At 35.3% G+C, this 12156-nt stretch overlaps 2 protein-coding genes across 2 annotated transcripts; one reads left to right on the top strand and one right to left on the bottom strand.

Annotated features, from left to right (window-relative positions):
• Nucleotides 1-3737: 3737 nt before the first annotated feature.
• LOC143605914 (uncharacterized) lies at nucleotides 3738-7896 on the top strand. The gene is made up of 10 exons (XM_077081861.1): nucleotides 3738-5099; nucleotides 5184-5423; nucleotides 5499-5628; nucleotides 5743-5895; nucleotides 5981-6199; nucleotides 6366-6572; nucleotides 6664-6851; nucleotides 6932-7010; nucleotides 7076-7213; nucleotides 7298-7896. The coding sequence occupies exons 1-10, from the start codon at nucleotides 3826-3828 to the stop codon at nucleotides 7511-7513; spliced, it is 2844 nt and encodes a 947-aa protein (XP_076937976.1). The 5' UTR covers nucleotides 3738-3825; the 3' UTR covers nucleotides 7514-7896.
• Nucleotides 7897-7913: 17 nt separating this feature from the next.
• On the bottom strand, nucleotides 7914-11736 carry LOC143605915 (uncharacterized). The gene is made up of 12 exons (XM_077081862.1): nucleotides 11627-11736; nucleotides 10494-10576; nucleotides 10237-10363; nucleotides 10081-10144; nucleotides 9861-9958; nucleotides 9684-9768; nucleotides 9488-9611; nucleotides 9299-9400; nucleotides 9162-9226; nucleotides 8674-8755; nucleotides 8359-8438; nucleotides 7914-8103 (listed from the first exon to the last, which is right to left on the bottom strand). The coding sequence occupies exons 1-12, from the start codon at nucleotides 11706-11708 to the stop codon at nucleotides 8046-8048; spliced, it is 1050 nt and encodes a 349-aa protein (XP_076937977.1). The 5' UTR covers nucleotides 11709-11736; the 3' UTR covers nucleotides 7914-8045.
• Between the last annotated feature and the right edge of the window lie 420 nt (nucleotides 11737-12156).

Raw genomic sequence — 12156 nt, 5'->3', positions numbered from 1 at the left:
AATTCGTCATCAATTCGTCATCACTAGTCATTTATCTTTTCTCTACTAAAGGTTTATACCATTCATCTATTATTTCTATTAGTTTATGTTTCATTCTTGAATTTTCAGTTTAAATAATTTTACATAATTAGGGTTTATTCGTTTAAAATGTTTATCTTGAATGTTTATCGATTAATTCAAATACCTAAAGGTCGGCGGGGCTCATATGTAATTTTTCTTCTTTTGTCGATCATGTGTAAGAAAATGTTGTTTTTTAGGATTTGTGGTCTTTTTTTAGGAAAATAAATTGGTTGGTTTATATGTATGACTTATGATTAATCTAAAATTTTTGACCCTAATGTAATGTTCAAGTTCCATAAGTGCTTAGTGTTCGGCAATAAACACAAAACCTCATATACCACATGTAAGTTTTTTTAATCTTCGCCACTCTCATAACGAAATACCTAGTTATAATAAGGTAACTAAATTAGAAGGAAAAAAAAACAATTCGAACAAGTTCACATTATATATATTAATTATGAAGTTTCTGGTAAGACACAAAAGAGTACTGTTCTAGCGCTACATATTCTTAAGCTTGTGATACAAGCATCCAATGCATCTTTCTATTCACAGACAGTTACAAATTCTAAACGTCATCATTTAATTAGTGGCCCACCTGATGTTTAATGGTTGGTTCTATATCCTCCCCTTCCCTTCCCTTCCCTTCCCTTAATGTTGACATCAGGTGATAAAGAGTTAATAAAATCAGCAACTCCCAACATATTTGTTTTTCCTTTCCTTTGGTAAAAACCGGGCCCTGGTTTCGTATAGACAAGTTCAATTACCTTTGAAAAAAATTTTGAAGTAATTAATTCTAATAGTGCTATAATATGATGCATAAAGTTTAATATATTTTTTCGTTTTAAACGATTTGCATTTCTACCGTACCTCTTGCCTCTAAACTTTAATGAAGTTATCAATTTATTAATGTTAATTTTTTAATATTTTCAAAGCTTTTTTTTCTATTATCTTTTTTTATACATTTTTTTATTTACGTACAATAATTAAAACTAACTTTTTAACTCTAAACATTTGCTTCTTTTCTGCGCCCTTTAAGTTTAAGTCCACATGGTTTATATTAATCTATCGATATAGTTAGTGCCGTTCCCGAAAACCCCTAAGAACTTTGGGGCATGGGACGAGTAAAAAAAACGCCCCCTAAAATCGCGTTCTCGATTATGTAATACTACTTAATTTGACAATTTTATCAATTAGTGTTGCTTTTCAAAAGCCCAAAACAAACAAATACAATAATAAATATGTGTTACTAAAATGACTCATATAAAAACACAAATAATTTTTTTTTCTATAAAAAAATGAAAACTAATTGTAAAAATTGAACTCAAGACCTTTTTTTCTCTTACTCTAAAACACTTTCCATTCAATCTAGAGTCATTTTTGTAGACTAAGTCATTTTTGTAGACTCTTGTGTTAAAACAAAATATTATATAAATATAATTTTGCTTTTTAATAATTATGAGCCTCTCGAGAGAGTGGGTTTGGGTCTGTCGCTCTCCTCACCCTTCCCTTGGGCCAGGTCAGGATATAGTAAGTAACAAGTCATCAACGCCCTTACGGCCTTATACAACACCGCCTGCAAAGCACGGGTTGGATGTATTTGCAATGACTTTTGGGTGATGTTATGTTTTCCTATTTTCTCGTATCTTTCAAGACATGTAACAGTAACCATTTTCAATCGCTTTTGGTATTGTTGGTGTTAATCACAGTTATTTGTTTAATTGACCATTGTAAATTTGTATATAAATTATGTAAGCAAAACTAGATTATACTAGCATTCTTATTATATACGCGAAACCGCAGCATAGCGCGGGGGTATTTTCCTAGTTGACCATCCAATACCATTGTATCAATTCATTACTCACCAAACAAAATCTGATTATTTTAAACCCTAAAAACTTATAAAATATTATGGAAACTGCCAAGTGTTATCTGTTCGATGCACAAAAGTCAAACCAACTTATCCTATTATCACTTCAATATAATCAAACCATTTATGAAAAATCACAAAAGTGCAAGGAATAAAAGATATCTAATTTAGAAAAAGATATTTAATCATTGAAATAATAATAACAAAAATAAAAATGGTAGCTTTTGAATGGGGACACAGCCATGAACATATGAACACGAGAACCAGTGAAGAGATGGAACCCCCAGGGCCCTCAAAATCCGAGTATCCGACCCGGTTAAACAATCATAACAAACACAAATTTCATCCAATTTGGTTTCATAATAATAATAGCTGATGACCTAAAATAAACCATCTCGGTATATTATTATAGCAATACAATTCTTTATAGTGCATGAGCAATATCAGGCATGCTAGTCGAGCATACCACATTAATGCTGCCAGCCTGCCAATGCGGCCAACTGCCTTGTTCTCCACCAATATGAATACGATGCCAAACTTTCGAGTCAAAGACATTCAATTCATATACACCAACACCTACTGTAACATATCGTCATGTTAATGTCCGGTCATGAAAACAAAGCCTCGTGACTAGACTAACAACATCTATACATCATTTAATATTTAATGAAATACTTAGATTATAACAAAGTAACTAAAGTAAAATAAATTTTGAATAATTTCACATTTATCATCAATATTATTATAGCAATTCTTACATACTTACCTAACACAATCTGATTATTTTAAACCCTAAGCACTTAGAGCATTCTCATCCCATCTCCTATAATTATGTGTGGGGAATTTGCAAATTATAGGGTGGGGGTGTGAGTGATTGTGAGTGTAAGTTATAGGATGAAGAGAGAAATGTAGTGATTTTTTGTAAATTTGGGGAAACATTTGGGGAACATTGTTTGCCTCATTTTATTTTTTAATATTTGTTGGATTGGTTGTGAGTAGAGGAGATAGAAAACTGTAATGATAAAGGTATAAAAAATATTATTGAATTGAACAGGAGAGAGAAATATAGTGTATTTTAGTGTAGTTATAGAGATAGGGGTAAGAAATGAGATGAGAATGCTCTTAAATCATAATAATCTATTCATTTCTGTAACATCAAACTAAAGGGCCATTTATGGAAAGTATAAAGTGCAAGGACTAAATGATATTTAATTCTAAAAAAGATAATTTAATCATTGAAATAATAACAATAACAATAATCCTGATGCAATGGTAGGAAGTTTGAGTTTCTCGATACAGATCCAGATTCAATACACATAAACAACACTTCGACGAGTTATGGGTGGCTCAATGAAGAAAGACCGGAAACTTTGCGATCTCTGGTTCAATCATGAGTTCGTTCGGGTTTTACCACCCGTGGGCATTCACACAGGTCGACCAGTTGACGGTGATCTTTTGTCATTGAATTACCTCGTATAAAAATAAATAAATAAATAATAATAAAATGGCAAGGTTTTGAATGGGGACAGAGCCATGAACATATGAACACGAGAACCAGTGAAGAAATGGAACCCCCAGGGCCCTCGAGATCCGACCCGATTCATCAATCAATCAAACCAATAATATAACAAACACAAACACAAATTCTTCTTTCAACCCAATTTACAATCATCATCATAATAATAATAATAATATTAATAATCCCACCTGATTCATCACAATCAACCGTCAGATTTAACGTCTCCGGCGATCATAGTTCATCATCACCCGGTAAAATTATTTCATTTTGAATCAAATTGTAATTGGGTTATTATACCCAACTAAAATCTTGGATACCCACAAGATTTTAACCCATAAAGATTTAGATTTTTAGTGTTAATTATTGTTTTTTCAAGAATATGAATTCCGGTGGTGGTGGTGGTGGTGGTGGTTTTGGTTATAATGTTCCGCGGGCACGGAATATGAAAGCTAGAAAACAAACATCTAATAATAATGATAATAATATGTTTAGTAGTTATTTGGATGCTCGGGTGGCAGGGGATGATTTAGGTTCAGGTTTCGGTTTTAATCGGTTAAGAAGTTCGTCGGAGTCGGTTTTTGGTAATGTAAGTTCTGGAAATGTTGTTAAGGAGAAGTTGTTGTTTGGTGGAAATGAGGGTAAAGGAGATAATAATGTTGTTGTTGATGATATGTCGAAACCGAATATTAGTAATGAAACTAGCAGCCTGCAGACTGAAGGTGTGGATAATATAATTGATGGTAATGCGGGATTGGATCTTGAAAATGAGATTAAGAAGATGGATGTTAATGATCATGGAGATGAAAAAGTGGTTGAGTTTGCTTTTACGAGCAAGTTGAACGATGTACGTGTGACGAATGTGGAGTTTAAGGCGCCGGACACGAGAGGTAACATGTTTTCGGGGTGGAATAGATTTGAACCAAGAAACGAACATGTTAGAGAAACTAGGTCAAGGAAGAAGAAAGGGAAGTTGAAGAAGCCTGTCGTTAGTCAGTCTAGGATTATAGAAGATTTCGTGTTTGGTAGAAGAGATTCGTTTGGAAGTTCAGACGGTTTTGATATTCCGCTATATGATGAAAGGTTAGCTGGTAGTTATTCTAGAGAAACTTCTGTGACATCGGATGCTTCGCAGATTGATGAACAAGATAACGTGTCAAACGACTCACGTGCACTTACTTCAAATTTCACGACCGATGATGAATCGTTGGAGCCTCAGATTAATGAAGTTTCCGAGACAGAAAGCTTCATGACTGCAACTGAGAATTTGGAGTCCGGTTTTGATACTGATGTGAGTTCAACTGCAAGTTCTCGGAGGCAAGAAAGTGGCGTCACTCGCGTGTTTAGTTTTGGTTCAAGATCAGAAGATTTTAGCAATGGTGAGTTTACATTTGCAGCATCTTCATCGGGTCAAAGTCAACTTACGTCAGATACCCGTCAGCATAAAAAGAAACCTCCACTAAAAGTTACCCGCGATCCTTACATTTCCACGAAATCTGAGTTTTTCCCAGTTGATTTTTCTGCATCGTCAAGCTTAAAAAAGGATACCTTGAAGTTAGTAAACGAACGCGATTTTTTAAGGCATGAAAGTATCACTAGTACTAGTTTGTCCTCTGGCATAGCAGCAGAGGAAGCGTGTGAGAAATGGCGATTGAGGTGTGACTTCTATCTTATATCGTGTTAAACGGTTGTATTTATTTAATATTCATCAGTTAATAATGTTTTTTTTTCATGTATTAGGGGAAACCAAGCTTATAGTAATGGTGACCTGGCAAAAGCGGAGGATTATTACACACAAGGGTTAAACTCGGTTTCTGAAAACGAGAAATCTGCAAGCTGTCTTAAGGCTTTAATGTTGTGCTATAGTAACCGTGCAGCAGCTAGGATTTCTCGTGGAAGGATGAAAGACGCATTAGAAGATTGTCTCATGGCTGCCAACATTGATCCCGACTTTCTTAAGGTTCAAATCCGGGCTGCACAGTAAGTCTAACTTTCTACATAGATAATCAAACACACACGCTCACATTCATACTGATGATATTTGCATATATGCAGTTGTTACCTTGCTATTGGAGAAATTGAAAATGCGAAAAGGCAGTATATGAAATGCTTGGAATTTGGAAATGAAAACAGTGTGGACGGGAAAGTGATTTCAGAGGCCTCTGAAGGCCTAGAAAAGGTCCAGGTAATAATAATATGCATTTTCTTGGCACTTAGTTCAATTAAAAAGATACGGTTCGTATTGAGCAATGTACTGATCTTACTTTTAACCTTTTTTATACTCTTTTTACTTATTCAGAAAGTGTTGGACTGCATTGAGCAATGTACTGATCTTTTACGAAGACGGGCTTCTGAAGACTTGGAACATGCTTTGAGACTTGTCAATGACGCGTTGCAGATAAGCGCTTGCTCGGATAAATTACTTCAAATAAAAGCAGACTCTCTTTTCATGGTTAGTGTTATTAAACACAAAAAGTGTTTGCTGGTCAACCCAACGCGTTTCAAACAGTTCTTTGAGTTCTTATCTAATTTTGCAGTTGAGGAGGTATGAAGAGGTGATTAAGACTCTTATGTCTGATGAAGCAGACACGCCCACAAGCTCCTCTTTTAGGCTATGTAGATCAAATCTTATCATCAAATCGTACTTTTATTTAGGAAGGCTAGATGAAGCTCTTGAATTTATTAAAAAACAAGAGAATTTAGATCATGTTACAATACCTTTAGCTGATACGATACGTGAACTTTTATCTCACAAGGTATGTAAGTGTGCAACCGTTTTCTTTATTTTGCCTTAACTGCGAATAAGGCCCGTTTGACACTTTGACCACCAATGACAAAGTAACAATATTTACTTATAGTCATAGAACAGATGTAGCGTAAGCTGTGTATGTAACAATTTGAATTATCTATATCTGAATGCAGACCGCAGGAAATGAAGCTTTTAAATCAGGAAAGTTTTCAGAAGCAATAGAACATTACACTGCTGCTTTATCATGCAGCGTTGAATCTCGTATATTTGCATCCGTATGCTTTTGCAACCGAGCTGCAGCCTACAAAGCTTTGGGTCATATCACAGATGGCATTGCTGATTGCAGCCTAGCTATAGCCCTTGATTCACACTATCTTAAGGTTCGCTTATGTGTATCCAACACATCAAATTGGTCAAATCAAAATTTAGTTTAAAAGGAAACGAGTCAAAATTGTAATGATATTTATGCAGGCAAAATCTAAGCGTGCAAGCTTGTATGAGATGATTAGAGATTATGGGCAAGCAGCTAAAGATCTACAAAGACTCGTGTCTCTTCTAAAAACACAAGATTTAAATGAACTAAAGCAAACTCAGATACAGCTTTCTAATGTTGAAGCAGAATCAAGAAAAGGAATTACGTTAAACGCGTACCTCATATTGTATGTTAAATCAAGTATACAAGTTCAAAAGTACTTTTATAGTTTTATGAAATAATGAAGTTTTGATTTTTAACTTTTAGGGGAGTTGAGTCGACTGCTTCTGCAGCAGATATAAAGAAGGCATATAGGAAAGCTGCACTCAAACATCATCCTGATAAGGTTGTAGCAGAATACTATGAAAATGTCGGTTCACCTTTTCTAATAATCGTGTTTTGGTTATGTAGGCGGCCCAGTCACTTAGTAGAAGTGACGATGGAGATGATGGATTATGGAAGGAAATAGCTAAAAATGTCCACAAAGATGCTGATAGGCTTTTCAAAATGATTGGAGAAGCATACGCTGTACTTTCCGACCCTTCCAAGGTTCTCTATCTATCTCTATACACACACCCATAGTACTTTTGATGTTAATATCAACTGATTCCGTCATTTGTTATTCTTTTCTAGAGGTTAAAGTATGATAAAGATGAAGAGAAGAGAAATGAAGTGAAGAAATTTACGAGAAGCAACTCATCAAGAATGACTTTGGATGTCCAAAACTCCGTATTTGACCAAAGTGGGACCCGGCAACCTAGGCAGGATTCTAGGAGAGCGTATGTTAGAACCCACTCTACAGGCTCAGAAAGCACCGGTTCATCATACATGTATTCCAAGTACTATTAACGGGGTTTCTCTGAAGAAGTTTTCGGTCAACAGCTTCTAAAGTCAAAACAACACAAAGAATACAAGTCTAGCATGCATAGCAATTATAGTCGACTTTGGCGATATATAAAGGAAGTTTTAAGTTCAATGAAAAATTCTGAACTCTTACCTGTATTTAAGTTTGAAATTTTCTAATCTGGTGTGACTCGTGAGCAAGCTGACAAGCTGTCTGTGTAGTGGTCAACAGAAGGACGGTTGACCGGTTTGTAACTTTCACCAAGGTGAGCCGGGGCTTACCTTGAGTTTTCGTTTGACAATGCTGTGTGATGTACACACACATTGTATTGTGAGTTTCTACAGAATCCCAACAAAAGAGCGGGAGAGGTGTTTTTTTTAGTGTGCTTAATTGACACGTGTTAAATGATTTTGTATTGAATAATTCTATTATGGTAATGAAGAAATAGCACAGTATCATACTGTTAGTTTTTACAATCTAATCTCAACTGTCTTGCTTTCTATGTAACTGAGACTACAAGTGTGGTCTGTTGCCATATTACACATATATTCCGAGTCCAACCTCCTTAGGATTTGTTTCCACCATCCACGGAGCCCTGCGGATATAAAGAACAAGAGACTAATTTTCTTGATTGTAATTTTCCTTTTTCTTTATGTTTTATGTTTTTCTTTTATCAGGATTTAATTGTTTAGATGATCACTAAACTTTGGTCCCAATTTGGTCAGTGGTCTATATATAAACAAATTCACAAACTTGAAAATTAAAGCCTCTTTTAATTGACTAAAACAAAGTTATCTTAAAATTTTATTTTCTAGAAATAGAATTCTGAACAAAAAGGAAGGAATCATACTTGTGCATTACGAAATTAATTGTTCCTTGTGCCGCACGTTTAAGGAGAAGTTCTCGAGCTTCAATGGCAATCCCTTCAGGCTATTAAAGCAAGTGGAAACAAGAATGACATTAATATACATGACTACATGAGGTATTTTTTGTGCACCACTAAAAAACTAAAACCATTAATGTTACAAGTTTAACCTTTTATGTATGCTGATAATGGGAGGGTATACTGGTGAGTTTAAGAATTTTGTGGTGTACATTTTTAATGTTTACAAATCACTGTTTCACTATTTCACTATTTATATGTTTATGTGCCTGCTGTGTGTACCTCTTCTGGAAACCATACGCCTGGCTGTGTATTTCCCTCTAGAACAGCAAGAGCAAATGCAGCTGTTGAATAACCAACTGATCTGAAAAACATTCATGTAGCCATTTTAATAGATTCCAGAACACCTGATTCTTTTGGTACACTATACCAATCAGAGTTGGAAATGACAAAACGGCGGTTGGCTGACCCGCAAAACTTCTGTATTTAATTTTAATAAATAATTATTATTTTGTTGAATCTAATTACTAAAACTGTAGTATTAGTAAAAATTAAAGTTAGTTTTTAAATAAAAAGATTAATGCAACTTTTGATCCGCTCAACCCGTTTGCCCATTTCCTTTTAGCTATTTTTAATAACCCATTTGGAGCACTAGAGATAAAATATAAACCATATCGACTCATTGACTCACTAATGGGTCGAAACTGTGAGCACTAGTTATAATAGGCCATTAATTCATCTATAAGAAGTCCGGGAAAAATATGACTTACACAGAGAGTCGTTTATGACTGAAAATGCCAATTGTTTGTTGTCCTCCTGAACATTCCAAATCAACCTGCTCAGAAGAAGAAAGAAAATATATAAAGTTACCATAACTAAACTGAGGCTTTAGTTATGAAAATATTACCCTCATTGAGACACGTTCTCCAGCAAAGCCATCTATCACACGAACTACTGGATCAAATAACCGAACCATGTTTTGTACTTTGCTTCTGTCTCTTAGGATTTCCTAAAAGCATTAAAAAACATGTAAGATGAATATGTGACCCTTACTAATGTAGAAAAAAAATATATGATTTTTGCACAGTCGTCTTACAGACGGAAGGAAACGTGTCATTGCATCCATTGCCCAATTCCAGAAAAACGGAGCGGTTCCAAATCGAGCACTGACGGTTGGAACTCCAAGAATCTCATGTGTACTTGTCACTTCTGGCAAATTTCTGGAAACAAAAAATGTTTCATAAGTAAAATATTTTAAATTCCACATATTTATATGCATATCCTGAACTTACAATAGATACACATCTTTTTTCCCAATTCCTTTTCCAAAGTCAATGTTGACCATTCCACTATATGGCCTTAGTTTAAGTTTCTCTCCTATTAAATAGTTGGTTAGCTTGTTAGTATCATAAAATAAAAAATACATAATAATAGAAGAGAAGCATAAACAACAATGCATAACTACATACCTTTATTATATGCAATAACCTCCTCTCCAAGAAGTAAAAAACTAGTAGCTAATATTGTAGGTCCCGCACCACCCGTTCCTGCTGTGTAGTAGTAGAATCTGAAACAAGTATACCGTCATTGTATAATATATGAAATGGCATGGAATAAGCAGTGGGTTAAATACAAAGAAACCTAAAAAATACAACATTAATAACTATATATAATATAGATTATTAATACCTCAGCCGTTCAGGTTCACCTTTATTTTCAATTTTTGCAACACGAACTAGCTCGGCTGCCATTACTGTCACGTTAAGTAGATAGATACAAATTCAATCATCGGTTGAAGTTTAACAAGAACATGCAACATTTAGGCATCTAGAAATAAGTTTGTACCATTGCTCACTCCTGGATAGATTCCACCAGTAGTTATTGCTGGAACTTTTGCAACCAATGCTTCATTCATAAATGATTTTGCACGCAACGCGTAACTTGTATCGTCACACACGTCTAGATATGCTGTCTGACAGTGGATGAAGATTAGTTAGGTTAAATTACATTTTAAGAAAATAACATGCACCAAATGTAGCTTACTAAACCATAGATTGATAAAGGTTCAATAAATGTTGGAATCAGGTTTACCTTGTTCTCACCTTGGCCCGTATAGCGGCTTCCAGAACTTTACAATTTTCTGTTTGTTGGAATGGCCCTGCAGCATGTACCACAAGATCTACATCTGCAGAAAGTAGAACATGTATATTATTAAGCAAGATAGAAGATACTAGACTTACTTACCTATTTGTGCTAGGGGTGAGCAAAAACCGAACCATAACCAAACCTTTAACCGAAATTAACCATAACCAACAAAACCAATCGATTATGGTTAAGTGAATCTGGTTAACCGATTTTAACTGAAACTGAATTGGACCTTGTATGTTTATGTTTTTCAAATTTTATACATCTATTTCCATCTTTTATACCTTCATTTCTAGATTCGAACATTTAAGTTCACGCTACAACTGTCCATAACCGAGCTTGGAACACCATAACCAAGCTTGGAACCAACATATTTCAGCTTCAAAACTTCATAATTGAACATGGAACACCATAACCAAACCATTTTCAACCGGAACAATGAAAAACAATAATAAAAAAAGTACCTTGGGATGGTTAGCCGAAACCAACGGTCAACCGACCATTCAGTTATGGTTATCGTTAAGGCTAAGTGTGTGAATACCCAAGGGGGGGCCAAACTCTAGCCACATCAGCACCAATGGGTGCCAAACCACTATTCGCCAAAGTTTAACAGGCGTGAGAGGAGGAGTGGGGCCAAAGCTTTTTTCTACCTAGCACACTTGTTTTCTTTTATTTATCTTATAGTTAAACATAGAATTTATAGTTATATCTTAAAACCACTACACTCTTGTGAAAGCATCGGCGAAGCTACTTTAGGGCCCCCTGTTTTTTGCGCAGTGTTAATTTACCCATTTTCGACCAAAATTTGAGCCCCCCCCCTCTTTCTCATTCATGATTTTTTAAATACATTTTGAGTCCGGACCCCCAACGTTCTCGTCCAAGCTTCGCCGCTGTGTGAAAGGGTGGTTTAGTTAAAGTCACACTCCTACGTTACACTATAGCATGCCCTTTAAGTTAAAACCACTACACACAGTCTAGAAAATCTTCCATAACCAGATCTTGCCTAACCGGACTTTTGCACACCCCTAATTTGTGCTAAACAATATAAGAAAGAACAAAAAATGCAAGTTTTATAAATAAATTGACACACCAGTCAAAGTAGATTCCAGTGATTTGACATCATTAATATCAAATTCAGCAAACTCAGCATTCTTCCCAAGTGTGGTGATCATACTATCACCTTTTTCCCTAAAATAAACACATTCTAATATTCAACATTACTCAATTCAGCAATAATATTAGTAATAGTAACATTTTGAGGAGTTGTAACGGAATCGAACCGGTTACGACCAGCAATGACGATGCGGAGGTTAGGGGAAAGGTTGGAAAGAGCAATGGCGGTTGAGCCACCGATTCGGCCGGTGCCTCCGAGCACCAGAACCTTTGAAGAAGTTAGGGTTTGAGTCACCGTCATACAGATACAGGCACACGCCATATCCGTTTTCCACTGTGTTCGTTAGGAGTCCTATCTGATAAATAAATAAATAAATAAATACAAAACAAAGTTAAATAAACAGAGAGACTCTCCTAACATTCTTTGACGCAAATTAAAAATGTCATATGCTTATGGGTAAAATCTGTCTCAAGTCCTTTACTCCACATTTTCAATAACTTTTCTGG

Source organism: Bidens hawaiensis, unplaced genomic scaffold (genome assembly GCF_021521415.1).
Source record: "Bidens hawaiensis isolate Kalapana, Puna unplaced genomic scaffold, B.hawaiensis_p1.1 tig00071957_1, whole genome shotgun sequence".
NCBI classification, from domain to species: domain Eukaryota; kingdom Viridiplantae; phylum Streptophyta; class Magnoliopsida; order Asterales; family Asteraceae; genus Bidens; species Bidens hawaiensis.
Note: the sequence above shows the minus strand (reverse complement) of the source record. Positions and strands in the feature narration are given on the sequence as shown.

Excerpts from the sequence above, each read along its gene's own strand:
- LOC143605914 (XM_077081861.1), top strand. The coding sequence starts at position 3,826 with ATGAATTCCGGTGGTGGTGGTGGTGGTGGTGGTTTTGGTTATAATGTT. Across the intron at positions 5,424-5,498 it reads GTTCAAATCCGGGCTGCACA|TTGTTACCTTGCTATTGGAG; the intron begins GTAAGTCTAACT and ends GCATATATGCAG. Across the intron at positions 7,011-7,075 it reads TCAAACATCATCCTGATAAG|GCGGCCCAGTCACTTAGTAG; the intron begins GTTGTAGCAGAA and ends TTGGTTATGTAG.
- LOC143605915 (XM_077081862.1), bottom strand. The coding sequence starts at position 11,708 with ATGATCACCACACTTGGGAAGAATGCTGAGTTTGCTGAATTTGATATT. Across the intron at positions 9,227-9,298 it reads GAGAACGTGTCTCAATGAGG|GTTGATTTGGAATGTTCAGG; the intron begins GTAATATTTTCA and ends TCTTCTGAGCAG. Across the intron at positions 8,439-8,673 it reads GCGTATGGTTTCCAGAAGAG|CCTGAAGGGATTGCCATTGA; the intron begins GTACACACAGCA and ends TTGCTTTAATAG.